Source organism: Arvicanthis niloticus, chromosome 1 (genome assembly GCF_011762505.2).
Source record: "Arvicanthis niloticus isolate mArvNil1 chromosome 1, mArvNil1.pat.X, whole genome shotgun sequence".
In the NCBI taxonomy this organism is placed as follows: Eukaryota; Metazoa; Chordata; class Mammalia; order Rodentia; family Muridae; genus Arvicanthis; species Arvicanthis niloticus.
Genome location: NC_047658.1, coordinates 16465527 through 16493309, shown reverse-complemented (window position 1 = coordinate 16493309; position 27783 = coordinate 16465527). Strand labels below are relative to the sequence as shown.

General features: G+C 40.4%; 1 protein-coding gene across 13 annotated transcripts; it reads left to right on the top strand.

Annotated features, from left to right (window-relative positions):
- Nucleotides 1–423: 423 nt before the first annotated feature.
- On the top strand, nucleotides 424–27261 carry LOC117703779 (uncharacterized). Of its 13 annotated transcripts, none has more exons than XM_076932697.1 (6): nucleotides 424–630; nucleotides 1227–1420; nucleotides 7226–7352; nucleotides 21090–21216; nucleotides 21421–21481; nucleotides 22600–25035. In XM_076932697.1, the coding sequence occupies exons 2-6, from the start codon at nucleotides 1413–1415 to the stop codon at nucleotides 23645–23647; spliced, it is 1371 nt and encodes a 456-aa protein (XP_076788812.1). In that variant the 5' UTR covers nucleotides 424–630; nucleotides 1227–1412; the 3' UTR covers nucleotides 23648–25035. The 13 variants fall into 13 exon arrangements, with proteins under 13 accessions (XP_076788812.1, XP_076788853.1, XP_076788806.1 ...); XM_076932691.1 differs by lacking the exon at nucleotides 424–630 and adding an exon at nucleotides 936–1051; XM_076932748.1 differs by lacking the exon at nucleotides 424–630 and adding an exon at nucleotides 27052–27261 and having other exon boundaries at nucleotides 961–1420; nucleotides 22600–22922.
- The last annotated feature ends 522 nt before the right edge of the window (nucleotides 27262–27783 follow it).

Sequence of the window (27783 nt, the reverse complement as noted above, 5' to 3'; positions counted from 1 at the left end):
AAAGACAGATCAGATACAAAAGGCAACGATATTTATAATTGGTCTTTGCTGCTTCTAGGTCCATCAGTCCTTATATTGTGCATTTGTCTAATTTAGGCGCCCCCTAAATAGTAACACAAAAGGACAGATCAATCGTGGACAAGTGACAACAGTAATGAATAGATTGGTGTCACACAGAGTTTGTATCAGACTGTGAGGATTTTACCAATAGGATTGTGTTTCAGCGGCTTCCTTCTATAATCCCTGGACTGCCTGGTATCCTCTGGAAATTGCTTTGCCTAGGCTTTAGAACCCAGCTGAAGTTGCCAAGTGCCAAGCCACTGAAGTTCAGCCTCCCAGCGTCACTAGAGGGCGTTTCCAGGGCTCCATAGCAAAGAACTGATCAGAAAATAACTGCTGGCCCTGAATGAGCTCCCAATTACGCAGAAATTACTAAAAAATAATCCATAGGCATCTCCCAATTGCCCGAATGGGGTTACAAACCCCATCAAGTTCACCCTGTTCATCAGATAGGGTACCCCTTAACCAGAATCCAGGAACTAACAGGAAGCTACTGTTTTTCTCCGAGTCCAACATTCACTTTAGGAATCCGCAGAGGGAATGCATTCCCGGAGACCCTGGATCAGCTGGGTGAGCCCACCTCTCGATTATCCAGAATGAAATGAGAATTTGGGGCATTTATCTCCTTACGCGCCTCCATACCTGAGTTTTACTGGAAAAACCAACTCAACCAGTTTGGTCCAAATTTAATGCAACCGTTTATTAAATATTAAGAACTGACCAAGAGATGGACCTGGGTCAGAAATATCCGCATGATTTCCCAGCTGGAATAGTCCCCGGTAACGTGTCCTAGGGGTTTACACAGATAATCAATTTGGCCACCATACTTTCTCGCGATGGCTTACAAAGAACTACAATTCCCAGCATCCCTGGAGGTAACCTGGTTCCTTGGCAGCGGAGGCTTACAGGTTAATTTTGGCAATTACATACGCAAGCTTGATTTACATTACATACCCACCTTCATTTCTGGAGAAAGAAAAGGAAATGCCTAGTGAGTGTACTAAAGGGAGTCCAAGCAAGCTCCAGATTTAGGGAGTGGAGGGTCCACTGTTTACAAAGGCTGAGCCGCCCGAGCTGAGGTGGTGGGATGGGAAGGCAGATGCACAGGCTTTTGGAAGACAGGCACAACCGCTACTGAAATACAAACCTCTGTATATCTGGAACAGGTATGGTACTGTACTGGAACACCAGTCCAGCAACCTTTATGCGGAGTCGTTTCAGCACACTCTAACGCTAAGGGAGGTGCTCATGTAACTCAAGGCGTAATGGCCAATCAGAGCCTGAAGTGGACCTGCCTGTCAGGAGAGGAGGCGGGATTTTCCGGGAGCCTTGCTGCAACTTCAGCTATTTAGATGAGCAGGTTTGAAAAGTTCTATTTGTTTGTTTGTTTTTCTTTCCTGAGCACTGCTGCTGTGTATTGTGAGGGAAGCTCTGGCAAGCCACTAATTCGCGACATGGTGAGTGCAGAGTCACTGCCTACGGAGGGAAGGAGCAGGCAGTTGTGCAGCAGGAGCTGGTACGGTGGGATGTCCCTGGGTCTGGGTGGTAAGCTGTGACCAAATCTGGCTACCTGTTACTTCTCTTTTTGTCCTAGTTATTCTCTGAACCCAGCGGTGGGCTCTGAATAACTTTACTATGACGACGGCTTCTGCTCAAAGCATCTGGCACAGAGACTTGTGGGTGGAAACATCCTTAGCAGGATGTCAAACTCAGAGAGGCTTAGTTTCTCTTTACTTTTAAAAGTTAACTTCCCCATCATTTAACATTTTGGTGTAAGACTTATTTGGAGTCAATTCTGTAGAGGTTGTAAAAGGTGGTGTAGAAGAGTAGAATTGATGATGTTGAAGGATTTATCAATGTTTAGGAGATAGTAAGCTACACCAAGTAGACTCTAGTTTATGGAGGAATGCCTCTGAAACACCCCACAGATAAATAGTATGCTAACCAGACCTGTTAGGATGCTAGGACACATATGTTTGTTCACTAGGATTGTCCAGAAATTTTGCTCCAAATACATAACAAAGGAGGCTACTCTGGTTTCCAACCAGCCACCAGGGCCAACCTCATATCAGAGAACTGGCCTCCAAGTAGCTGCTCAAGGGAGCATTTTAGGGTCACAGTCAACATTAAAGCCTGTTTTACAGTAAAGTGCTAGTTTTCTTCTTGAGAGAAAGCATAGTTCTGCCACCTTGGCAAGAGAATACCAGGTGACAACTCTCTGAAAAGAAAAAAACACTGTTGGGTCTAGGACTGGTTTGATCAAGCAAGGCTTTCTGTGAGACCCTCATGTATAGAGAATGACATAGCTTTTTCTCAAACCCAGGAACATGCTTGGCAGAGCCAGGTAGGCCCTGATGTATTGAGAGTAAAATAGAGTCCCCCTCTTTTTCTTTATTGTCTTTATTATTAGTAGTAATTTTTTTTTTTACTTACATTTCAAATGTTGTCCCCTTCCAGGTCTCCCCTCCAAAACCTCACCCCAGCCTACTCCCCTCCCCTTTGCCTCTAAGAGGATTCCCATGCACCAACTATTTCCTGCTCACCCTTCTAGCATTCCCCCCCCCCCCCCACTTCCATGGGGCAACAAGGCTCCACGAGACCACCTCTTTCTCACTCATTGATGTCAGATAAGGCAGTTCTCTGCTATATATGTAGCAGGAGCCATGGTCCTACTCATGTCTACTCTTCCTACTTTTCCTATCTTTCTCATCCTCTGGGACCTTCCAGGTAGCATCCTATCAGGGCTGTTTCGAGTCTTGGTTTAAGTCCTCCCCTTGGTTAACTACCCTCTTCCACCTTGTTATGACCTCTAATTGCTCTCCTGCTATTGTTGACCTTCGACCCTGCATATTGAACAAGTTTATAGCCTTCATAAAAGAGAGAAGAGGAGCAGTGCAGCTGATGGCCTTGCTCCAACAATATGAGACCTGGGGACAGGACCTGAAGAATGTGAGTTACCAGAGACCACTGAGTGTAGCTCCAGGATTGGAGCTTGTACAAGAGAAAGGGGAGAATGAGGGACTGTAAAGGGCTTTTCCAGTCCCACACCCTCCTTACAGCTTCTGCTTCCTGCTTGAGGTCAAGGCTAGGCCAAGTTTCATTCTCCACCCACAGGAACATTCTTGAGTAAAATATTCTTAAAATGTACTGACTGAATAGTCACCCAACCCCCTGGAAAGTCCCAGGTAGAGTTCAAATGCATGTCATACTTGCTAGCCAATAGATTTAAAGGTCAATAGGCTTAGGCAATAAGTTTGAACTGTAATCTTGCAAATGTAACCTGTGCACCTAAAAAGTATAAAAACTGCTTGTAATAGCCTTTTGGGTTCTCAGTGTGAACCCCGAGATTGAGTTATTTACTGGAAAAAACTTATTTTGTGTTGTGGCTTAACTTTAACACCCACCTGTAATCCAAGAGCTTTCTGCTTGAATTTTGTAAACAGGATTTAATAAAGTCAACCATAGGTTAAGAGGCAGAGCAGGTAACCAGTTGGCAGGAAGTGCAAATTGGATTAATAAGAAAACATAAAGAGTAACAAGGAGTCAGGGAGATGGACAGAGATGCATAGGAAATAGGAGACGCATTAGAAGGTTTTTTTGTTTGTTTGTTTTTGTTTTTTTATGGTGGTATGAGAGAGGGGGCATTCTTGGTGGGGCATCTGCTGAGGATAAAGTTAGCTGGGTGCTTTCTCTACCTCTCTGATTAGCTGACTTTCACCCCAGCATCTGGCTGCTGGGTCTTCATTGGTAAAATAGAACAATAGAGATTTAAAAAAAATTTTGGGGATATCTTTGCTTTGTAACTCTCCCATCTGTGATGGGAGTAGCCAGACTTGCAGGCCCTTGTCTGTATCTAAATTGTTCAAAACATAATATAATGTGGGGACTGAACCTAAAACAGAGTTAAGGTTGCATCATATAGGAAGTATGACATCTGTTCTCAACAAACTCCTATTTGAGCATTAGTCAGAGCTGAATGCATTTGGTCATTAAAGACATGTTTGTTAATTATTCTTTTAATTGTGTATATATTGATTTCTCCCTGGGAAGGCATATTAATTCTAGAATAGTTGCATCTTCTGACTCCTCCCTATCCTCACGTTGCTTAGGGTCATGTTCACTCTGGGAAACAGCTCTTGGGTGGGTTCACTGACCTTATAGGAGATCAGTGAAGTTGTCATGGAAACAGAGACAGAGGGGACAGGGAAGTGAAAGAGACAAAGTCAGTGCACACACAAGGATGGAGAAAATGCCAAGGGAACAAAGAAAGAAGAGTTTCTGAGGCAGGAGAAATTCTTCTTAAAGGATGGGGTATAGCAGCCATGTCCTGGCACAGGTAGAGAGTGAGGAATGCTGGGAGAACCTCGAGGCCAGATCCATTTTGGTAATTAAACAGGCACCTCAGCTGCTTGTTCAGAGTCTGAAAGCCAACAAATCATACTGCAGGAAAAAGTAAAAATGAGATTAAGAAGCAAACTGAGTCTTTTTGTTTGAACTTTAATGACAATAAATTATAGTTTATCAAAAAAATGTAGTCATCTTAGACAAATGACACATCTCTTTCTTTTCTATGATGAAATTACCTGCCTTAGATGGTAACACTTTAACTTTGGCTTTGGAGGACATGTTTAAACATTTTTATATATCATTTTGTGTCTGTAATTGTGGCTGTGAAACACAGAGTTCCTCATGCCAGGCTGTGGGTAGTTGGCTGGGAACGCTCTGGGTTCCTCCAGCTAGAAGTTAAGCCTGGCTGCTCACTAAAGGCCTCTACACAGTTCCTCATGGCATGGTCCCAACACACGAGAAAGTCCTTGGATTTCCAAAACCGGTTTATTGGCATGACGGATGGTGGATGGATCTGGATGCACCCTCCCAAAAACCCAAGGCAGACCTGAGTTAAATAGGGAGGGGAAAAGGGGGGGAGGGGCTGAGGAGGAATGCTTAATTGACTCCACCCTCTGGCCTTCAGGTACCTCTTTAGTATGTAAATTTCTCTAGGGCCTGAGGCCTCTTTATCACTCTGTCCACCAGTGACTGAAGGGTGCAGGTTGAATGGAGATTAGACTTCATGTCAAGCCTGACATCCCACTCTCTTTTCTTTCATAAAAGGAGGGGCAACCTGTGTTAATGAGAGGTGTGGACCACATGGAGTAATCTGGAATCCGGGAGCATGGGGAGATATATGCTGTCCCTGACAGGCAATGTTCTGTTGGGTCCCTGGCTATCTCAAACCCAGCGCTCTACCAGGGAGACCAAACCATCTCTTTATGGCCCAACATCTTACTCTTTTAGTAAAAATTTTGGATAAGGGAGTCAAAAGAAAACACTATGAAGGCCATAGGGTGTGGCACAATTAAGCCACAGGGTAAGGAGAGCTGAGGGTAGGGGTTAGGAAGGCAAGGGATCCTTGGAACAATTAAACACAGGTGGTACAGTTTGAGGGTAATAACATCTGATTAATCTAGATAGACATTATGTTTTCCTTACTAACATGTAACTTTAGCTATGTGACTTTGGCATAAGAGTTCGTTTGTAGCTGGAAGGTCTGGATCTGTCTTCTGTAGGAGCATCTCTGGGTCTGGCATGTGTGTCTGGGTCTCAGCCTGTATCTCTGGGTTCTTCAATCAGACGAGATGGCTGGAAGAAGGCTGTGTCGAAGGCAGGTTCCAGGAGATGGTGTTGTCTCTGCTGGATTTGTGGGAGCACCTATAGGATCATGACAGGGAAGCAGCACCCCAGCAGGGGGATGTTTGCAAAGGGTGTGTAGCAACCATTAGGCTATTTGGGAGCAAGCACGTCATGGTTTGTCATTGAGATCCTGGAAAAGCAAAGGTGTTTGAGGAAGCTTTAATCCTAGAAAGCACCTTTGAGTCTCTTTTGGATGGCTGAGGAAGAAATCATCATGTTAATTATGTATCTGGGGGTAGGCAGCAACAGTTTGTCTGTAAAAGGGAACTAGTTGTTAATTAAGAGCTGAAAAATGTTTATCAGCATGTTGATTTAACCTGTGGAAGTAGAGTAGATGACTTTTGAACCTTAAATCTTAAAAATTGAAAAAAAGTTGGACATATATCAAGAGTGTTAGAGAGAAAAGGAGACATTTAGACATAAAGAAGAAAATTTTTGTTTGAGAAGCATGAATATTGTTGCTTCAGGTGTTCCTGTTAGGGAGAAGAGGAAACGTTTAAAATTTTTGTTTGTAAAACAGGAACGGTGTTGCAGGTCTTCCTGTTGTGGAGAAGAAGCAGTAATGGTGGGTTTAGAAGCAGTGGGGGGAAGGCCTTTCTCTGCCATGTGGCGTCTGGGTGCTCTGGCAGAGAGGTCCTGTATTCCCCCTTTGTTTTTTTGAAATCTTAAATGTAGAGAAGGAGAAAAAGGCTAACTTTGAAGAAAGCTTAGAGGAAGAGACATATAGGCTTGATAGGAGAGCCAAGAGTCAGAAAGGGTGAAAGGCTGTGTCTATGAGAGACACATGGAAGCTGGATTTGAGCCAGCAGCTTTTGGGTGAAACTGGCAGTTTCTCTAGGCTCAACCTGGAGTTTCTAGCCATGCAAAAGAAACTGTCTAAGGAACACAGGGCTGGGTAGCAAGTAGGGCTTTACCCCTGTTTAATGTGTCATACAATTAGTGTAGCTCTACTGTGTAACATTACATATGTATTTGTAGTATTTGAATAGTTATTCAAACATTACCTTTCCTTAAAGAAAAGGAAGGATACTCTTTTGCTATTAAATGTACAAAAAAAACCTCTGTAATTTCACAATGGAAACTAATGGAAGAAAATGAAAAAGTGACCTGGGCTTGTTTCTTGCACGATATGTATTTCACGTCGCTGAGAGCAAAACTTCTGATTTCAAAAATCTGCACAGAGCCCATGAGTGAGCTTGTTATGAATTCCTGTGTGATGGTCATTCTTTTCACAAACAGAATTAAAATTAAATCTATTTAAATCGTGCTTTCCCTGCTGTGGCTATTTTGCTTGTCTTTGTTCATTATTGCTCCCCTTCTTTGTATTTTCATCCATGCATATTGAATGACATTTTTAATTGAACTATATTCTTCTCTCATACAGTATATACTGTCCACTTCCCCCCAGCTAACCCCAACCTCTCCTGTCTTCCTCTTCCTCAGATCTACTCCTCCAACTCTGTTTTCTTCTCAGAATAGGGCAGGCCTCCAAGAGAGCACAAAGAAACAAGAACAAACAAGATACAAAAAGACAAGGCAATAGACCTCATATGGACACTGTACAAGGGAACCTGATAAGAAGAAAAGAGTCTCAGAAGCAGGTGAGACAGACAGAGCTATATTTGCTTGCACTGTTAGGAGTCCCTGCTTATCATCAAGCTAACAGCCATAACATAGCAACAGATGACCTGGTACAGACCCATACATAGCCCATGCTTACCCTTTAAGTCTCTGTAAGATTTCTGGCCATCCAGGTAGAACAAGGCATAGATTCTTTCTCATGGAGTTGGCCTCAAGTTAAATCAAATATTGGGTTGACACTCAAATACATTTGGTGCCTCTGCACATCTTTCATGCAGGACAGATTTTAGGTAGAGGGTTTTTAAGCTGGGTTGGTATTCAGGTTTCTATTTCTGTACCTTGTAGTGATATCTTCTCACCCTAGAGAGACTAGAATATGAGGGTGAAGGCTCTGAGCCTTCTCAGCCAAGCTCCTGTTCAACCTCTACATTCAGTGACCCATGTGTGTGAAAGTTGTCCTCAGTAATGGGGCCCTGCTGTCAGGTTTCAGAGAACAACCTTCTGTCCTACCTTCAGCCAGGGTTTTTCGGGATCTTCATGGGACCTCCTTGGCCAAGAACTCAACCAAATCTATCCCAGTCCCACCACTGAAGCCATGCCTTGCTACAGAGGATGGCCAGATCAGACTTCAAATTCTTCATTACTAGGAGTTCTCACTAAGACTCCTAAACTAGATTGTTTTGAATAGGATGGCTGTTATTACTCTGTTATTGATCCATGAACATGAGAGATTTTTACATCTTCTGATAATTCTTCAATTTATTTCTCGAAAGACTTGTAGCTTTTAATCATGCAGGTCTTTCACTTGTTTTTTTTTTTTTTTTTAGAGTTACTTTAACATATTTTACAGTATTTGAGGGTGTTGTGAAGGGTGTTCTTTGCCTGATTTCTTCCTCACTCCATTTGTTACTTTATTTTATTTTTTATTTATTTACCATCATAAATTCCAGGAAGTTACCAGTGCATTCAGTTCCTACACTAACCCTCAACTGCTCCCTAAATCCAGTTGTTCCTTTCTGTACTGCACTCTCTCCATGTCCCCAACTGATCTCTCCCATTCCTGTCCCATTCACCCCCAGCCCACCCACAGAATCTGTTGTTTCCCCTTTAGAGAGAGATCCATGTTTCTCCCCTATAGCTCTCTACTTTACCTATCTTCTCTGGGTCTGTGTATTGTGGCTCAGTTATCATTTACTTAATAAGTGACATGCATTTAGAAGGGAAAGTATACCATGTTTGTAATTCTGGGTCTTCATTATCTCAGGGTGATTTTTGTTTTCTAGTTGTCATCTATTTTCCTTTAAATTTTGTGACATCAAATTTCATGGCATTATTATGTAGATGTTCCACATTTTCTTTATCCACTCTTCATTTTAGAGAAATCTAGCTTGTTTCCAGTGTCTGCCCTGTAAGGATAAAGCTGCTATGAACATAGCTGAGCCATTGTCCTTTTGGTGAGATGGAGTAGCATTTGGGTATATGGCCAAGAGTGGTATAAGTGGAATTTTAAGTAGACAAGTTCCCAGTTTTCTGAGGGATCACAATACTGATTTCCACAGAGGCTGTATTAGTTTGCTCTTTCACCAGCCATGGAGGAATGTTGCCCTTTCTCCACATCCTTGCCAGCACGAGCTCTCACTTGTATTATTGATCTCAGCCATTCTGACATATATGTGATGAAATCTCAAAGTAGCTTTCATTTTCATTTCCATGATGGAATAGGATGTTGAACATTTCTTTAAGTGTTTCCCAGCCATTTTAGATTTCTCTGATTTTAAATTAAACTTTTTATTCTTTTTTATTAAATTTTATTTAATCTTTTTTTTACATTCCAGATTTTATCCCCCTCCTGGTCCACCCTCTGACTGTTCCCTCCCATTCCTTCTCTTCACCCCATGTGTCTCCACTAGGATGTCCCCATCTCCCTACCCTTCACCCCACCATACCTCTAAATTCCCTGGGGCCTCCAGTCTCTGGAGGGTTAGGTGCATCTTCTCTGACTGAACCCAGACTCAGTAGTCCACTGCTGTCTATGTTTTGGGGACTTCATATCAGCGGGTGTATGCTGCCTGGTTGGTGGTCCAGTATCTGAGAGATATCGGGGTCTGGTTTAGTTGAGACTGCTGGTCCCCCCTCAGGGTTGCCCTCCTCAGCTTCTTTCAGCTTTTCCCTAATTCAACCACAGGGTCAGCTGTTTCTGTCCATTGGTTGAGTGTAAATAGCTGCATCTGACTCTTTCAGTTGCTTGTTGGGTCTTTTGGAGGGCAGTCATTCTAGATCAACTTTTGTGAGCTCTCAATAGCCTCACTAATAGTGTCAGACCTTGGAGACTCCCCTTAAGCTGCATCCCATTTTGAGCCTGTCACTGAAACTCTTTTTCCTCAGGCTCTTCTTCATTTTTGTCCCTGTAGTTCTTTTAGACTGGAACAATTATGGGTCAGGGTTTTGACTGTGGGATGGCAAACCCTCCCTCTCTTTATGCCCTGTCTTTCTGCGGGAGGTGAGCTCAACAAGTTCCCTCTCCCCACTGTAGGGTATTTCACCTAAAGTCCCTCCCTTTGAGTCCTGAGAGTCTCTCACTTCCCAGGTCTCTGGTACATTCTAGAGGGTCCCTGCACCTCCTACTTCCTGAGGTTGCCTGTTTGTATTCTTTCTGCTGGCCCTCAGGACTTCAGTCATTTTCCTCTACCTAATACCAGATCATGTTCCCCTCTTCCCCACCCTGTCCCCACATTCTTTCCTCCCTCCCCTCTCCTGTGATTGCTTTCTTCTCTGTCCCAAGTAGGATTAAGGCATCCTCACTTGGGCCCTTTAGCTTGTTGACCTTTTTGAGTTCTGTAGACTGTATCTTGGATATTCTGTACTTTTTTGTTTTTGTTTTTTGGCTAATACCCACTTGCTAGTGAGTACATACCATGAGTGTTCTTTTGGGCTTGAGTTACCTCACTCAGGATGATATTTTCTACTTCTATTTATTTGCTTGTAAAACTTAGGATGTTCTCGTTTCTAATAGTTGAGTAGTATTCCATTGTGTAAATGAACCACATTTTCTGTATCTATTCTTCTGTCCTGACACATCTGGGTCGTTTCCATCTTCTGGCTATCAACAAACAAAGCCACTATGAACATAGTGGAACACGTGCCCTTGTGTCTTTGTGTGGCCTCTTTTGGGTGTATTTCCAAGAGTGTTATAGCTGGGTCTTCAGGTCTTCTATTTCCAGTTTTCTGAGGAACCCCCAGAGTGGTTGTACCAGTTTGCCATCCCACCAACATAGGATCATGTGGTTTTTTTTTTAGTTTGTTTATATAGTAGATTATGTTAATGGATTTTCATATATTGAACCAACCTTGCATCCCTGGGATGAAGCCTACTTGATAGTGGTGAATGATTATCTTGATATGTTCTTGGATTCGGTTTGCAAGAATTTTATTGAGTATTTTTCCATCAATATTCATAAGTGAGATTAGTCTAAAGCTCTCCTTTTTGGTTGGGTCCTTATGTGGTTTATGTATCAGAATAATTGTGGCTTCATAGACTGAATTAGGTAGTGTTCCTTCTGTTTCTATTTTATGGAATAGTTTGAGGAATGTTGGTATCAGATCTTCTTTGAAGGTCTGTTAGAATTCTGCACCAAATCCATCTGGCCCTGGACTTTTTTGGTTGGGAAGTTTTTAATGACTTCTATTTCCTTATGGGATATGGGCATGTTTAGATACCTGCTCTTGATTTAACTTTGGTATGTAGTATCTGTCTAGAAAATCATCTACTTTCTCTAGATTTTCCAGTTTTGTTGAGCATAGGCTTTTGTAGTTTGATCTGATAAAGTTGAGACTTTTTTTGGTGGATTTTCCCTTTGATGAATATGAAATATCCTTCCTTATTACGCTTGATAACTTTTGGTCGAAAAGCTATTTTATTGAATATTAGGATGGCAACTTCAGGTTGTTTCATGGAACCATTTGCTTGGAAGACCTTTTTCCAGCCTTTTACTCTGAGATAGTGTCTGTCTTTGTTATTCAGGTAGTTTTCTTGTATATTGTAAAATACTGGATCCAGTTTGTGTATCCAGTCTGTTAGTTTATGTCTTTTTATAGGTATTTTGAGTCCACTAATATTGAGAGATATTAAAGACAGATGACTATTAGTTCATGTTATGTTTGTTTTTGTAGGTGGCATTATGTGCATGTGGTTCTCTCCTTTTGGCTTTGTTGTGAGATGATTAATATCTTGTCTTTTCCTTGGTGTAGGCAACTTCCTTGTGTTGGTGTTTTCCTTCTAGAATCCTCTGGAGGCCTAGATTGGTAGATAGATACTATTTGAATTTAGTTTCATTTTAGAATATTTTGGTTTCTCCATCTATGTTGTTTGAGAGTTTTGCTGGGTGTAGAAGCATGGACTGGCATTTGTGTTCTCTTAGAGTCTGCATGACCTCTGACCAGGCTCTTCTGGCTTTTAGTGTCTCTGTTGAGAAGTCTCGTGTAATTCTGATAGGTCTATCTTTGTATGTTACTCGGCCGTTTTCCTTTGCAGCTTTTAATATTCTTTCTTTGTTCTGAGCATTTAGTGTTTTGATTATTAGTCATTGATCATCATTTTAGTGATGATAGGATTTTCTTTTCTGGTCCTATTTATTTGGTGTTTTAGAGGCTTCTTGTACATTTATGGCCATCTCTTTCTTTAGGTTGGAGAAGTTTTCTTCTATGATTTTGTTGAAGATGTTTTCAGGTCCTTTGAGCTGGGAATCTTCGTTCTCCTCTATTCCAATTATTTTTAGATTTGGTCTTTTTGTTGTGTTCTGAATTTCCTGGATGTTTTGGGTTAGGAGATTTTTATGTTTTGAACATCTAGTTTCTTGAGTTCTTTTCATGTTTTATATATTCAACCTGTGTCTATTGTGGTATTGGTCAAAATATCTTCCCATGCCTTGGACTGTCTTTTTGTCTAATTGATGTTGTTTTTAAGTTTCATGAGGTCCTATTTATTAGTTTTTATTTTAGTGCCTGCACTATTAGTACTCTGTTCAGAGGGTTGTTTCTGTGCCATGTGTTCAAGGTTGTTCCCTACTTTCTCTTTTATCAATTTCAGTGTATCTAGTCTTATTTTGAGGTCTTTGATCCAATGACCTTTGGACTTGAGTTTTGTGCATGGTAATGAATATGGATTGATTTATGCTCATCTATATGCAGGAATACAGTTTAACAAGCACCACTTGTTGATGGTGCTTTTTTTTCCTATTGTGTATTTCTGGATGTCTTATGTGGGTGGAATTATGTCTGAATCTTAAGTTTGACTCCATTGAGCAATGTGTCTGTTTTCATACAAATTCCATACAGTTCTTTTATTTTCAGGTTTGTTTTAGCCAGCCTCATTTTTTTTGTACTTTTATACAAGGTGGGAATTATTCTTTCAAAGTCTGTAATAATTTTGTTTGAACTTTGATGGGACTATGTTGAATCTATAGATTGTTTTGAATAGGATGGCCCTTATTACTCTGTTAATCCTACTGATCCATGAACATGAGAGATTTTTACATCTTCTGATAATTTTTCAATTTATTTCTTGAAAGACTCGTAGTTTTTTAATCATACAAATCTTTTACTTTCTTTTTTAGAGTTACTTCAACATGTTTTACATTATTTGAGGGTATTGTGAAGGGTGTTCTTTGCCTGATTTCTTTCTCACTCAGTTTGTAAATTTATTTTACTTTATTTTTTATTTATTTACATTCCAGTTGTCCCCTTCTCAATCCCCTCTTTCACAGTTCCACATTCTGTTCCTCCTCCCCCTTGCCTTACGAGTCTGCTCTCTCCCCACCAGGCCTCCTTCTTCACTGGGCCCCAAGTGAAATATCGAGGATTATGTACATTTTCTCACATTGAGATCTGAATAGGCAGGCTTCTTTATTTGTGCCAGAGGTCTCGATCTGACCAATTTATGCTCCTGGTTGGTGGCTTAGTCTTTGGGAACTCTCTGGGATCTGGGTTAGTTAAGACTGCTGGTCTTCCTATAGGGTCACTCTCCCCTTCAGCTTCTTTTCTACTTCCTCTAATTCAACCATAGGTGTCCTTGACTTCAGTCCAGTGGTTGAGTGTAAGGATCTGCTTCTATCTCAGTCAGCTGCTGGTAGGGCCTTTTAGATGACAGCCTTTCTAGGCTCCTATCTGCAAGCACTTCACAGCATGAGTAATAGTATCAGGTCTTGGTGCCCCTCTGCCATGAGATGGATCTATACTGTGAACAAAACTGAAAAATCTAGATTAAATGAATGATTTTATAGCCAGATACCATGTACCAAAGTTAAATCAAGATCAAGTAAATTATGTAAAGAGTCCTGTAACTGACTCCCCCAGCCCCATAGAAATAGTCATCAAAAACCTCCCAACCAAAAACCAGATCATGTCCAGATGATTTCAGTGCAGAATTGTACAAGACTTTCAAAGAAGAGCTAATACAAATAACTTTAAACTATTCCACAAAATAGAATCAGAAAGAATACTACCTAATTCATTCTATGAAGCCACAGTCCCTCTGATACCTATATTACACAAAGACCCAACAAAGGAAAGGAACTTCAATCCACTTTCACTTGTGAATATCAATGCAAAAATACTCAATAAAATTTTCACAGACAGAATCCAAGAACACATCAAAACTATCATTCACCACAATCAAGTATGCTTCACCCCAGGGATGCAGGGATGGTTCAATATATGAAAAATCCATCAGTGTAATACACTGTATAAACAAACTCAAGGAAAAAAACCTCATGATCATCTCATTAGATGCTGAAAAATCCTTCAACAAAATACAACTGGTGGTAGTTCATGTTAAAAGTCTTAGAGAGACCACGGATTCATGGTACATACCTAAACATAATAAAAGCAATATGGAGCAAACCAACAGGCAACATCAGGTGGATGTCTGTGGTATCTACTGGAGGCATGGGTATGGAGAGAGGAAGCTGATCACTTGGGGAAACCCTGTGTATTAGATCTCAGGTAACAAGGAGTGGCAAAGGTCTGGAGACCTCCTACTTGGTCCTATACCCAGTGTCTTAATACTGAGGCATTAGATTCCTAGGGCTTATTTATTTACTGTGTATATATTTAGAATTTTGTTGTTAATCTGTGAAAGACTTATTGGATAAACTGTATTATGTGGGATGAGAAGGTCATTCAGCAAATACTCTTCTTGGGTTTGACCTAAGTTCATTAAACAACACCCATTCAAAGCTCATAAACACCTGTTACTCCTACTCCAGGAGATCTGACCTTTTTCTTTTCTGGTATGTCACCTGTACATACAATGAAAGACATCCTCTCTCCCACACACAAATATAAGGATAGAAATTGGGATAGACTTGCTTTCAAAAGTGTTTATGTATGACTTATGTAAGGCCCCCACAAAGGGAGGACCTCACCCAAACCTCAGGAATTCACAGCCACCCATTAACTCATAAGACACCGAACTTGATGCAATCAGCAAGAGGTATATTTCAATCAGTATACTGAGGTCAAGACCCACACAGGGGCAGTGGGGTCTGACCCCAGGGCTTTGGAGACAGAGAGGATTTAAAGCCAAAAACCACAACTCGGGGGGAACCACAACCCAGGGGGAATAAAGGAGGGCTATGGGAGAGCACCTGAGTCCCAGCCCATTGTTCAGTTTGTGACAGGGTACAAGGAAGAGTCATGGGGAACATTTTGTATAGACTATTCTCTAAGAGCCTATACATAATCAGCCATCTGTCTTGTGGTCAGCCAAGTTCCTGAAACACAGAGATGATGACCAAGCTGACCTGCAGTCTTGGTTCTGCTCTGCCTGTAACCCTTTCATTTCCCCATTTCTTCTGATGTAAGAGTTTTAATCATAAAACTTGGTGTAACATCAAAATCTGAACAGCACTTATTTTTTTCTAACAAAAGTAACTAATCTATTTAGAGATGTCTTTGACTTTCACCACTGTGGGGGTGGTCAGGAGAACCAGGTATGGTCTTTTCTAGTGAGGCTCAAGGTTCTCGACCAGGTGGTGGCAGATGAGAACAGCATCTCCAACCTGGAACTAATGAGGCACACTCAGGTCTCCAGTCTCGTAAGCTTCTTTTAACTGATCCCAGACCTCATGTCGGACCACCTCAAGTGTTTTCATGTGGGCAAACAGGGATTTAGAAAGAACAACATCAGAATCATATACTCTGCCTATCTCAATGAATGGTGGAGACCCCCCTTCATAAAATTTCATAAGGTGTTAGCTTAAATCATAACCCAGTAAAAGGCAAAAGGAAAGAGGGCTGTCCAGTCATCCCCCGCCAGTCTCTAAGGCTAATTTAGCTTCTCTACCTGTCTTGAGCTCTGGGGTCTGTAAGCACAATGTAATTTATAATTAATCTCCAGCTAGGTGGCCAGTCCCTGACTTACTTGGACAACAAAGGCAGGTCTATTGTCAGACCCAATTATCTTGGGTATTTCAAACCTGGGGAAGTTCTCTTCTAAGATCTTCTTAGCCACCACGTTGGCAGTCTCAGTCTTTGTAGGAAAGGCTTTTATCCAGCCTGAAAAGGTATCTATAGAAACTAATAAATATTTGTTACCATATTTAGCAGGTTTGACTTCCATGAAGTCTATTTCTCAGTAGGCCCCAGGTCTGTCTCTTTGAAGTCTTCTTCCTGGGGGACAGCTTGAATATCCAGCATTAGTCAAGGCACAGGCCTCACAGGTTTTTTTTTTTTTTTAAATAAGTTTAACACATAAAATTATCAAGTTCTTCAGGTGTTTAGCTCCTAGGTGAGCTAAACAGTGTAAATTTGTCACATATTTTCATCCTCTCTGTGGAAGGACTATTTTTAACATGGACATCAAGATATTTTCTAGGACTTTAAACAGTCAGGATCATAGCTCTTTGAGCAGCCTTTTTAGCAGTCACCTGATTTCTTTTACCAACAGCATCTTGAGTTTTCTAATGTCCAGGACAATGAATTATGGCCACTTTTTAGGCAAATGGATGGCCTTGAGGAGGCTCAGATTTTTCTTTGTTCTTAATGTCTTTTCCTGTAGAAGTCAGCAGTCCCCTCTGTCTGTAAATTGTCCCATGAATATGGGCAGTGGCAAAAGCATACCTGCTATCAGTGTTCTTTCTGGCAAGCTGCTGGCCCAAATCACTTGTTTTTTATTTACCACTGCTGCTCCCACCATCAGCTTACGTTCAATCACAAAGCTGCTCCCATCAGTATACCAGTTCGGACTCCCTGGCCAAGGTTGGTCTTCTGCCAGAATGTCAATGGACAGGGGAGGAATCATCAGTCTCAGGCAGCAAGGTGGCAGAGTTCAGGATGGCCGGGGAGGCAAAGATTACCCTTTCATGTGGGCATTAGTCATCTTATCGGTCAGGGGGCTGCCAGATAATGTTCTCAAGGGAGTGGGATCCCACAACAGTTGTCTGCTGTCCCAGAGTCAATTTCCATGGAGACTGGCAAGGAACCAGAATGTCCCATTATAACAGTATATGAATGTGAGGTCGAATTCTTTCTCTGGCTTCACGACTCATTGGGTACTGCTTCACTCCAATAGAGGAGGCACTGGTTTCAGTCCAAGCTTTTGGAAATTCTGTTAACCATTTATTAATGTCGGGGCTTCTAGTTGTTCTTGAAGCTCATGAAGCCGGTACTCATCTTCTAGTTTTAAGGCTAATATCATAGAGGTGGGGGTTCTCTCAAGACACCCCTGGTCCTGTCTGAGTAAACTTTAACTTTGTCTCTCCTCAACAAAGGCATAGGGCACTCAGGAATAACTGGAATGAGACATTTGTCCTTTCACCAGATCAACGGTTTGTGAAATAGTCCAAGAATTTACAGTAGGCACACTGATCTTTTTCTAACAGATGTCTTTGCATCTCTCTGTTCCCATTTGGTCTTGGTCTTCTGTTGCCCAGGCCTTGTCCTTTCTCTCTCTCTATCTCTTACAACTGCAGCCAGTATTCTAGTCTTCAGTCTCTCTTTTGTGATATATTTTTTCTGTCTCTTTAATTAAATCTTGCAGTGCATAATCTTGTAATCCCTCTATACTCTGTAACTTCTTACCTGTTACCAGAGCCCGGCAGGGTAAACTGTCAGCTGCTCCCTACCTGTAGCCGTGTCCCAGTCTGGTCAGTTAAGGGGAGCTTCTAACAGGATCATTTCTCGTTCTTCTGTGGTAAAGAGAACCTGTAAAAGCTGCTGGCAATTATCTCAGGTAGGCTGGGGGAAAACATTAAAGACTTTTCTAGTCCGGTCAGACTGACAGGGTTATCTGAAAAGAAAGGGTGATTAATCTTCTAGTTTGGTCTGTGTCTAGTTCCACAGAGGGCCAAGGGCTCAGGAGCCTGGCTTTCTCCTTTTCACCCGTGGTGGTGGATCTTGGACCAGGTCCTGCCACACAGTAATGTATGGCTGTTGATTGGGATGTGACCCTGGTCCTTCCTGAAAAATAATAGCTTTAACTTTAAAAATAATAGTCAAGTCAAAAGTCTCTTCTGGCAGCTGGTCAACATCAAAAGTCAACCACTCTGAGGCACAGAAAGTCTGTCACGGTCCTTTCCTGATCTCAACTGATAAGTTATGTGTTCTGATTCTAACTTCAGTCCAATGGTCTAGGGTTAAACTTTAGTCACAGTCTGTTCATCGTCACAAGTAACACAAAATCCAGACAAAACATATATACAGAGAGACTAACAAAAACCTGTCTCAATCTCGAGTGCCCGCCAGGAAGGATTCCACATCCTCTCTGGCACCTAAATGGAAACCTCTCAGATGTCTCTGGGGGTCCCTGTCTTCCTGAGACATCTCTCAGGGCTACAGCCGGTGATTTCCCTAGCATGTCTGCCAATCACTCCATTCGTCTCCTCTCGAGACAGAAATGGCTGCAAACAGCTGCAAAGAACCAAAAGTACTTTCACAAAACCAGCTTACTGAGACAATACAGACAAGAGAATGGGCCCAAAACACAGAAACCACAGAAACAGAAATCTTTCACTGAGACAATATAGACAACAAATTGGCCAAAAAACCCACAGAAATCATACCTCCAAGTGGGTTCTTAGAGCTTAGGGTGGTCGCAGTTTCCCGGTCAGGGAACCAAAAAATGTAAGGCCCCCCACAAAGGGAGGACCTCACCCAAGCTTCAGGAATTTGAAGCCACCCATTAACTCACAAGACACCAAACTTGATGCAATCAGCAAGAGGTATATTTCAATCAGTATACTGAGGTCAAGACCCATGACCACGCAGGGGCAGTGGGGTCTGACCCCAGGGCTTTGGAGACAGAGAGGATTTAAAGCCAAAACCACAACTTGGGGCAGAACCACAACCCAGGGAAAGTAAAGGGGGCTATTGGAGAGCACCTGTGGAAAGTCCCAGCCCATTATTCAGTTTGTGACAGGGTACAAGGAAGAGTCATGGGGAACATTTTGTATAGCCTATACATAATCAGCCATCTGTCTTGTGGTCAGCCAAATTCCTGAAACACAGAGATGATGACCAAGCTGACCTTCGCTCTTGGTTCTGCTCTGCCTGTAACCCTTTCAATTTATAAAACAGTGCAAAGCCAACTATTTAGGTATATAACACAAACACATTGCTTCTATAAAAATCAGCTTGTTGAATATACTCTTTAAATGTTTGCATTTCCTCACATAGGTGTAGATTTATATCCAATTTTCAATCATAGGGTACAAAATGGTTTGTAAGTGATCCTAACAGACATCCTTTTCTGTAACATAAGAGGATATATTTTAATAGTTAAAACTATTTCTGCAATATTGAATCATTTTATGCTAGGGTTGAATCTCTCCAATTGAGATAGCCCTCCTTTCCCAATCCATTTTCTGTTATTGGTAAAGGAAAAAAGCAGAGTGCACAGGATGAGTGATAGCCAGTGATTTCTTTGATTTTTGATTTTGACTATACTTCCTGTACTGCTTTAATGGACTATGTTATATTCATAGGCATGTTGTTGTGTCTCCTTTTATTAGTGATGCCATCTATATTGTGTGATTTTATTAATTATAATATAATGATAGCTGTGGCAGGATTTTCCCTATCCACTTAATTCAAATATTAGTTGAGCAGGAGGCCTGTGATTGGACAGGGAAGAGGGAGGCGGAGCTAAGGGTTGCAGAGACCAGATGGAGGAGACAGGTAGAGGAGAAGGAAGCAAGATGAATTGATTTTGAAGTTAGATTAAATGCATTTTCAACATGAGATGATACTTGCCCCTCCTTTGTGTCTTTCTTTGGGGACCTTATGGTAGCTTCTGTAGAAGCAACCTTCCTAGATTTGTTATTGGGTTTGATATTTAAGTGTCCACAGACTCAACCTGTTTCCTGTACTTTGCATCTACTGTGTTGCTGTTGAACCTGACCAGTCTGGTTCTGCCTCTTGCAGTTTTGCCCTCACCATTATAGACTCAGTCTCTAATTCATCTAACATTCAGTAGTGGTAATTGCTACTTAGTACTCAGCTATTTTTCTAGGCTGATGTTTTTTATGTTTTTAATTTTGTTGCTTTTGTTTTTGAAGACAAAGTTTTTCTGCTTAGCCCTGGTTGACCTTAAAGTAGCTATGTAGACCAGGCAGGCTTTAGTGATCCATCTGCCTCTGCCTATAGAGTTCTGGGATTAAATGTGGACCAACATGCCGGTATTTTTTGTTTTTATATTATTGGCTGATGGACCTGGAATGTAGGTTTTTGTATACATCAAGAATATACTGTTCTACTGATCTTCGTCCACATCTTAAATTTTGAAATTTGACAGAGTATATTCTATTTCTCAGGATAGCATGTATTCGTGACATTAATAATACCTACGCCTATTGAGTCATTATATTGTAAATTTGTAATAGTCCTTATACCTGTCTTTTTTTAAATGGGTATGAGTATTTTCCCTGTGTGCATGAATATGCATCTCATGTGTGCCAGGTCCTCAGAGTAGTCAGAAACAGGCTTCAGAAGACCTGAACTATGGCTAATGGATAGTTGTGAGCCCAAATGTAAGCACTGGCAATCGAGCCCAATTATTAGCATGACCAGCAAGAGCTCGTCACTGGGGAGCAGTCTCTTCTGCCCTATGTTTCTTATTCATGATCTACATTTACATTGCTTATATTGTCATCTGTTTATTTCCTTTTAGTAATATTTTATTTATGTTACAGTTCAAACTAGGACATCTTGATTTTCTGGAAGATGAATGTAGAACTGGAGTGCAGGTACAATTTCTTGGAGGAACTTCAGTAAAAAGCTTCTGAGTTTTATCTTTTTTATTTGTTTGATTGATTTTTGTATGGGAGACCTCTGGCTGTCCTAGAAATTGTTTCATAGACCATCTTGGCATCCAACTTATGAATACACCTATCTCTTCTTCCTTTGTGTTGGGATTAAAGAAACAAGCCAATACAACTAGCTTGATGTCATTTTTTGTACTTAGTAATAGTTCATACAATTTCTCTGATGTCTTTTCCATACTTTTCATCTGTTTGCTTGTCTCTTTTTATGTTTATTAACTGACATTTCTCTTGCAAGTCAATATCCTATTCAAAGAGCTCAGAAATGATTGAGGTAAAATTCATTATTTAGTTTCCTTCTAAAATGGCTTAGTGATTACATTAGAACATCTGCATCCAGAAATAAGTTGGAGAAGCACCAGGATTATGTGAATATATTGCCAATGAAGTTACAGTGTTGTCGGTATCATGCTTTTTATTTTACACATGTATGGGATATTTTAGAATGGAATGACCTATGATGATGTGCATGTAAACTTCACTGGAGAAGAGTGGGCTTTGCTGGATCCTTCCCAGAAGAGGCTCTACAAGGATGTGATGTTGGAAACCTACAGGAACCTCGCAGCTATAGGTAAGACAGTGAATTTTTTTTGGTATTTTAAAATAAGGGGGCAACTGTTTCTTTATTATTGATGCTCTTTTGTAATTTCAAATGAGGATGAGGAGGAATAAGGTCAATAAACCAAGCATGGTTCTAAAGTTCACGGAAGTTAACAACTTCAATTTTGCCTGATTTTCAATAATATATCATACATTTTCTGGTACTCTATTTTAGGTTACAGTTGGGAAGACCGTAATATTGAACATTTTCAACGTTCTAGAAGACACGTTGGAAGGTAATTTTCAGGTGCAGGCTGATAGGAATATGCCTCCTAAGAAAAATTTAAAGAAAAGCAACAGTGTAAAAAAATTGATTTTAAATGTATCAATGATTATTAAATTTTTACAAAACCATGTATCTCAGTGTCAGATATTTGATTTGTGTTTGCAAGTCATTTTTCTAAGAAAGAAGACAGGGAAACAGTGCCTAAACAGATATCACTATTTGAATCAGCCCCTTAGCACTATGCTATAGACATGCCAATCTGTTTAAATCTCATACAATTTAGATGTTGAGAAAAGTATACACATTGAATAGGTGCTAAGTACATGTCCAAATCGTCTAATAAGCAATGATTCCATAATGAAGCTAGTGTCACTTATGTACTTATAGTATTGTTAAGTTTAACAAAGTGGGCAGTTTATTAGAATCAAGAAGGTTGTTTTGGAGAAACCTTAAGTACCACATATCTGTGAAGAAAAAAAAATCAAATTATGTGAATACAATGTGGAAACCTTTCATTTGATATTCTTCTTTCAGTAGGTAAATGGTCACAGTGGATCCCAACCATGTGAGCATAGGGATATTAAAAGAAGCAGTGTACCTCTCTTCCAGTAGACTCGGAAGATATGTATTAGTCCCCACTTTGAATAGACTTTCTGAATGTGGGAAAAGTTTACAATTAATTTGTTTTCCAACTTCAGTGGGAATACAACCACATGACTTACACTGCAGAAAATCCTTATTTGTGCTAGGAATGTGGAAATTCTTCTGTATATCCTGGTTAGCTTTGCATATGCAGCATGACTCATAGGGAAATTTATGAATGCAATTAGAATCGTAAAGTCTTGAGTTCTTCCATTTCTCTTCAGATATGAAAAAAATCTCATAAAACAAGGATGTTATAAATATGAGCCATGTAATAAATGCTCTTACCATCACAGGTATCTTCAAAGACACAAAACTAACCCATAATGAATGGGAACACCATGAATATAAACAATGTGTTAAAACCTTAAGATCTGATTTCTCTTTACCATTAGAACAAATTGCAAAACTCATTCAGAGAGATAAAAAGATTCATTAGTGTAATGAATGCAGTAAAGCTTTTACATATTTTGATTATCTTTGCAGGCATGAAAGAAGTCATACTATAGAAAAACCTTCTGTATATACTCAGTATGATAAAGTATTTGCATATCACAGTCATCCTCAAAAACATCACCAAATTCATACTGGAGAGAAATCCCACGAAGGTATTCAACATGGTAAAGCCTTTGCACATCACAATCACCTTCAAAGGCATGAAAGAATTCATACTGGAGAAAAACCTTATGAATGTAATCAGTGTGGTCAAGCCTTTGCACAACGTAGTTACCTTCGAAGGCATAAAAGAATTCATACTGGAGAGAAACCCTATGAATGGAACCAGTGTGGTCAAGCCTTTGCATGTCAAGGTAATCTCCAAAATCATAAAAGGACATATACTGCAGCGAAACCCTATGAATGTAATCAGTGTGGTAAAGCCTTTAGGAGGCACAATAGTCTCCAAGTACATAAACGAACACATACTGGAGAGAAACCCTACAAATGTGATCAGTGTGATAAAGCCTTTTCACAACAAGGTCATCTCAGAATACATAAAAGAACACATACTGGAGAGAAACCCTATGAATGTAATCAGTGTGGTAAAGCCTTTGCAGTTTACAGTACTCTCCAAATACATGAAAGGACACATACTGCAGAGAAACCCTATGAATGTAATCAGTGTGGTAAAGCCTTTAGGAGGCACAATACTCTCCAAATACATAAACGAACACATACTGGAGAGAAACCCTACAAATGTGATCAATGTGATAAAGCCTTCTCACAACAAGGTCATCTCAGAATACATAAAAGAACACATACTGGAGAGAAACCTTATGAATGTAATCAGTGTCGTAAAGCTTTTGCACGCCATAGTCATCTTCAAATTCATGAAAGAATTCATACTGGAGAGAAACCTTACAGATGTAACCAATGTGATAAAGCCTTTGCACAATATGGTGGTCTTCAAATACATCTCGGCACACATACTGCTGGGAAACCCTACAAATGTAATGAATGTGGTAAAGCTTTTTCACAACACAGTTATCTCCGAACACATAAAAGAATACATTTTAGAGAGAAATCCTACAAATAAGTAATGTGGTAAAGCCTTTGTGTGTAACAGCAGTCTATGAAATCAGGAGGAAAATCACACTGCAGAGGAACCCTATAAGTATAGTCAGTATGGTAAAATTTTGCACTCATGGCATCAGTACACAAGAGGAAAACTTTTGATGTTATCAATCTGTTAAAGCCTTTGCACTTCACAGTAGTTTTGAGTGCTGAGAAAACTCACAGTGAATGAATCTATGACGATAAAGGATTTGATAAGATATTTAGCCAACACATTTACATTAAGTTACAGAAAATTATTCAGGGGAATAAATCTGACAAGTCTCAACAACATATTCAAACATGTTATTCTTTATTATGCCCTGATGACCTGGAAGAGATATAAGATTGCTTGCTTCAGAAGTATCTGAGGCCTTGGCACTTTAAAGAAGTTTCAGAGTCTAAATCTCTAACAAAACGAAAAAGAGTGAAAAGAAAGATCAGGAGGGAAACTGACAAGTCTTAAAAAGTGGCTGAGCACTTGACCAATGCCACAAGACAGTTTATCTCAAATGTGGTAAGAAGACAGCAGTGGGAGCCAATAAGGACACATGTAACTTGTATCCCTGCTGGAGTTTATGTCTTCCATGAGGAGAGGAAAGAAATTTGCAGGCATGAAGACTGACTTGTCTGAACAGGTTGGTATTCTGCTTCTCTGAAGCCTGTAAAATTCTGTTAGGAGGACATCAGGAGATCCTGAGACTTAAACAGAAGTGAGACTGGAGCAATCATGCCATTGCAAAGAGCTGTGCAAGGTATGGATGAACTATGAAGGGGAGAAGGATTTGAAAGCCAAAGGATCAAAAGACTAGAGGGCGATGCTCAGGGTGTACCTGAGCACAAGCTGACTCCAATGGTGCTCTCTGCATCTACTTAGCTGTGGTGGGTCAGCCCCTCCACATCTTCCACTCTTTCCTTATTCTTGGCAACTACAATGTAGCTTCCAGTAAGAGCACTGTGCTCCTTCCCTGACAGTCCCTTCCCATTCATTAATCATAACCTGCTTCCCTAGGAAGAGTAAGGATATTCTAAAGAGATATCTCTCACTTTGGCTAACAATTAGTGAAACAATGGACTGCATGAAATTCAAATTTCCTGGGTAATTACTTTCTGTGTAAGACTGAGTCCTCCAGAGAAAAATGCTTCTGTTGAAGAGACATTTGCACATTGCAGAAGACAGAGTAGCTAAGAATGCTGTAGTGTTTGAGCAATGCCAAGAAAATTCTTATACTACTTGGATACTTTGCATCTATCTCTTTCCTTCCACCTAAATATGTTATTACCCCCAAAGACTGAATAGTTTGCTTCTATTCTTGTCATTCCAATTTACTTGCACTTAATAAATATAATGTTTCTAATTTTCATGATAAATTTAGTTTTTTTTCTATCATTTCTATTGTTTTAAATTTTTTATTATTATTCTGAAGAATAGTTTCACCATGATTCTCTTGGTGGCCCGGAAGTAAGTATATAGATTGGGTCTTCTAGAATATCAGAAAGATTTGCCCACCTTGCCTGTAGAGGGCCTCTACTATAATTGAGCATTTCAAAGCCAGCTAATTAGGCTCTCTTGTTTGGCTTATTGGGGATATGTGGCTGAGCCTGGCTCCTTAACATGGCCAGAAAGATACAGGCTGCATGGTGAGCAGTCCCTGCTTACCTGGGACTGATACTACGATTCTGTGCCAGGTCCCTTTGTGTAGTCGAGGACCTGGCAGAGTGAAGGCATCGTTGGGTCAGACCTCCAGGAACAGCATCGATCCCCACTCCATGTATGCTTCAGCCACTAATTCTTCCCCATATCTCTTGTAATCCCCTTCAGCTCTCTTCATTTTCCCTTGGTCTTCCCTGGGCCATTGCACTCAAAATGACTGAGTTCTCAGGTTTAAATAGAATGAACAGGCAATACAAGTATGATGGAGTAGAGGTTGTTCTCTTTGCAACTTGAACCTACTGAGGTGTTGAACTTGCTCAGGTTCTCCTCTGTCAGCTCCTGGACTACCATGATTTTATAACATGGGCCACAGTGTGTAGGCAAAGGAACATTTTTATTGTCAAAACTAAATTGTCTTTCAGCTAGAAGTAGAAAAAAATAACAGTGTGAGAATATAATTTCTGTTAGTTATAACTCAGAACTCACAGCATTTTTTTCACATGACCAAAAATGGGGAATAAATCAGGTATTCATAAAACCCCATCCAAGGTGTATAATTACAAAAAAAAAAAAATGTTTGGATCAATTGGCAGTTTGTATTTCTTTTGATTCCGAAATCCATCTGTTTCAGTTTTTACCCCATTGTTTCCTCTAAGATGATGTATCTTTCACTGACTGTGGCATTGGGGAAGAGAGTCAAATTACAAGATGTGTTTCCAGCATACAGTAAAACTGAAGAATTACTCCACAAGAGTTACTCCACAAGTGCTGTACTAGGCTTAACTTCCCAAGAGGCTGAAGTTACAGCATGAGCAACTGTTTATGATTGCAAAATTAATTTTGCCTTGGTAAATTCCCCTCCCTTTCCCCTCTCTCTCTTGTTCCAGCCCCACTTGCTCTGGGCCCCACTCACTCATATGATCATAGGATGGTTGTGAGCCACCATGTGGTTGCTGGGATTTGAACTCATGACCTCCAGAAGAGCAGTCAGTGTTCTTAATTGCTGAACTATCTCACCATCCCTTAAGCTAAATTTTTAATTTTATATTCCAAAATAGGTTAAATTTAGTCACAACAAATACACAATTATAAAGATCTCTCAGGCTTTTGGGGAAAACCATGTCCCTTTTTTAACTACATAATTTAACAGAATTGCTACCAATTGCTTCATTTTCTGGAGGAGCAGAGTTGTTCAGCCTTTCTTAGAAAAGACTGACACATGACTAGCACACTCCACCTACTTTCTTCAAACATTATTCAAGGTTAATTCAGGCTGGGAAAGGTTCCAGCTACCAAAGTCATCTTGCCCTGGCTAGCCATGAGAGCAGACAACCTATACAAATCTCTGTATCTTTTGACTATAGCTAGCCATAATCAAAGGCAAGAACTTCAGGTTTGCCAGGAGTGTCTTAGGGTCAAGGTTGCTGTAGCTGCAAGTTCTCATGTAGCACCAAGTGCAGATTCTCTAAACAGATGACATTGCTTCAACGTTCAAACAGACTCAAAACAATTTCTCAGCCTCTGTTGATTGGCATAAGCATATCAAAGGCTTTGTTGAATCATTTCACTCAAAGCCGGACACAAAGCTTTAGTATGCATTTCACTTAAATGCAGACATAAAGACTTTACTGTACATATCACTACTGTGGACATTTCATACTTGCTAACTAACAATAATGGTTTGAATAGGTTTGGCCCCTATAGACTCATGTGTTTCAATGCTTGCCCCATAGGGAGTGACAGTATACGGAGATATGTTCTTCTTGGGAAAACTGTGGCATTATAGAAGGTGTGTCACTATAGGATTGGACTTTCAAGTCCTATGCTCAAGCTCTACCCAGTGTGAAAGGAACTTACTGCTGACTACAGAACCTACTGTTGACCTGCAGAAGCCAGTCTCCTGGCAACCTTTAGGTCAACATGTGCAACTCATCTACTCCAGCACCAAGTCTGGCTACATGATGCCATGCTGAATCTCTGGAACTGTAAGCCAGCCCAAATTAAATGTTTGTCTTAATAAGAGTGTCATGGTGTCTCTTCACAGTGATAAAACCCTAAGACACTAGCCATTGGCCAACAGATGAAATGAAATAGAAAATGGTTAGTAATAAAAATATTGTTAGTTTATTGAAACAAGATAAGGCCCTCTAGAGGGTAGAATTTGGCTAGTTGTTGATACAGACAGTCAAATAAAATGCCAAATATTCCAAGTTTCTTACACAAAACATCCAGGAAATCTTACAGAACACTAAATGGATTGAACCAGAAAAAAATCTTCTCACCACATAATAATCTAAACAAAAAATGTACAAAATAAAGAGACAATACTAAAAGCCAGAACGGAAAAAAACTATAAGTATCTTGTAAAACAGTCTTATCAGAATTACACCAGACCTCTTAACAGAGACTCTAAAAGTCAGAAGATCCTGGACAGATGTCATCCAGATCCCAAGAAAACACAAATG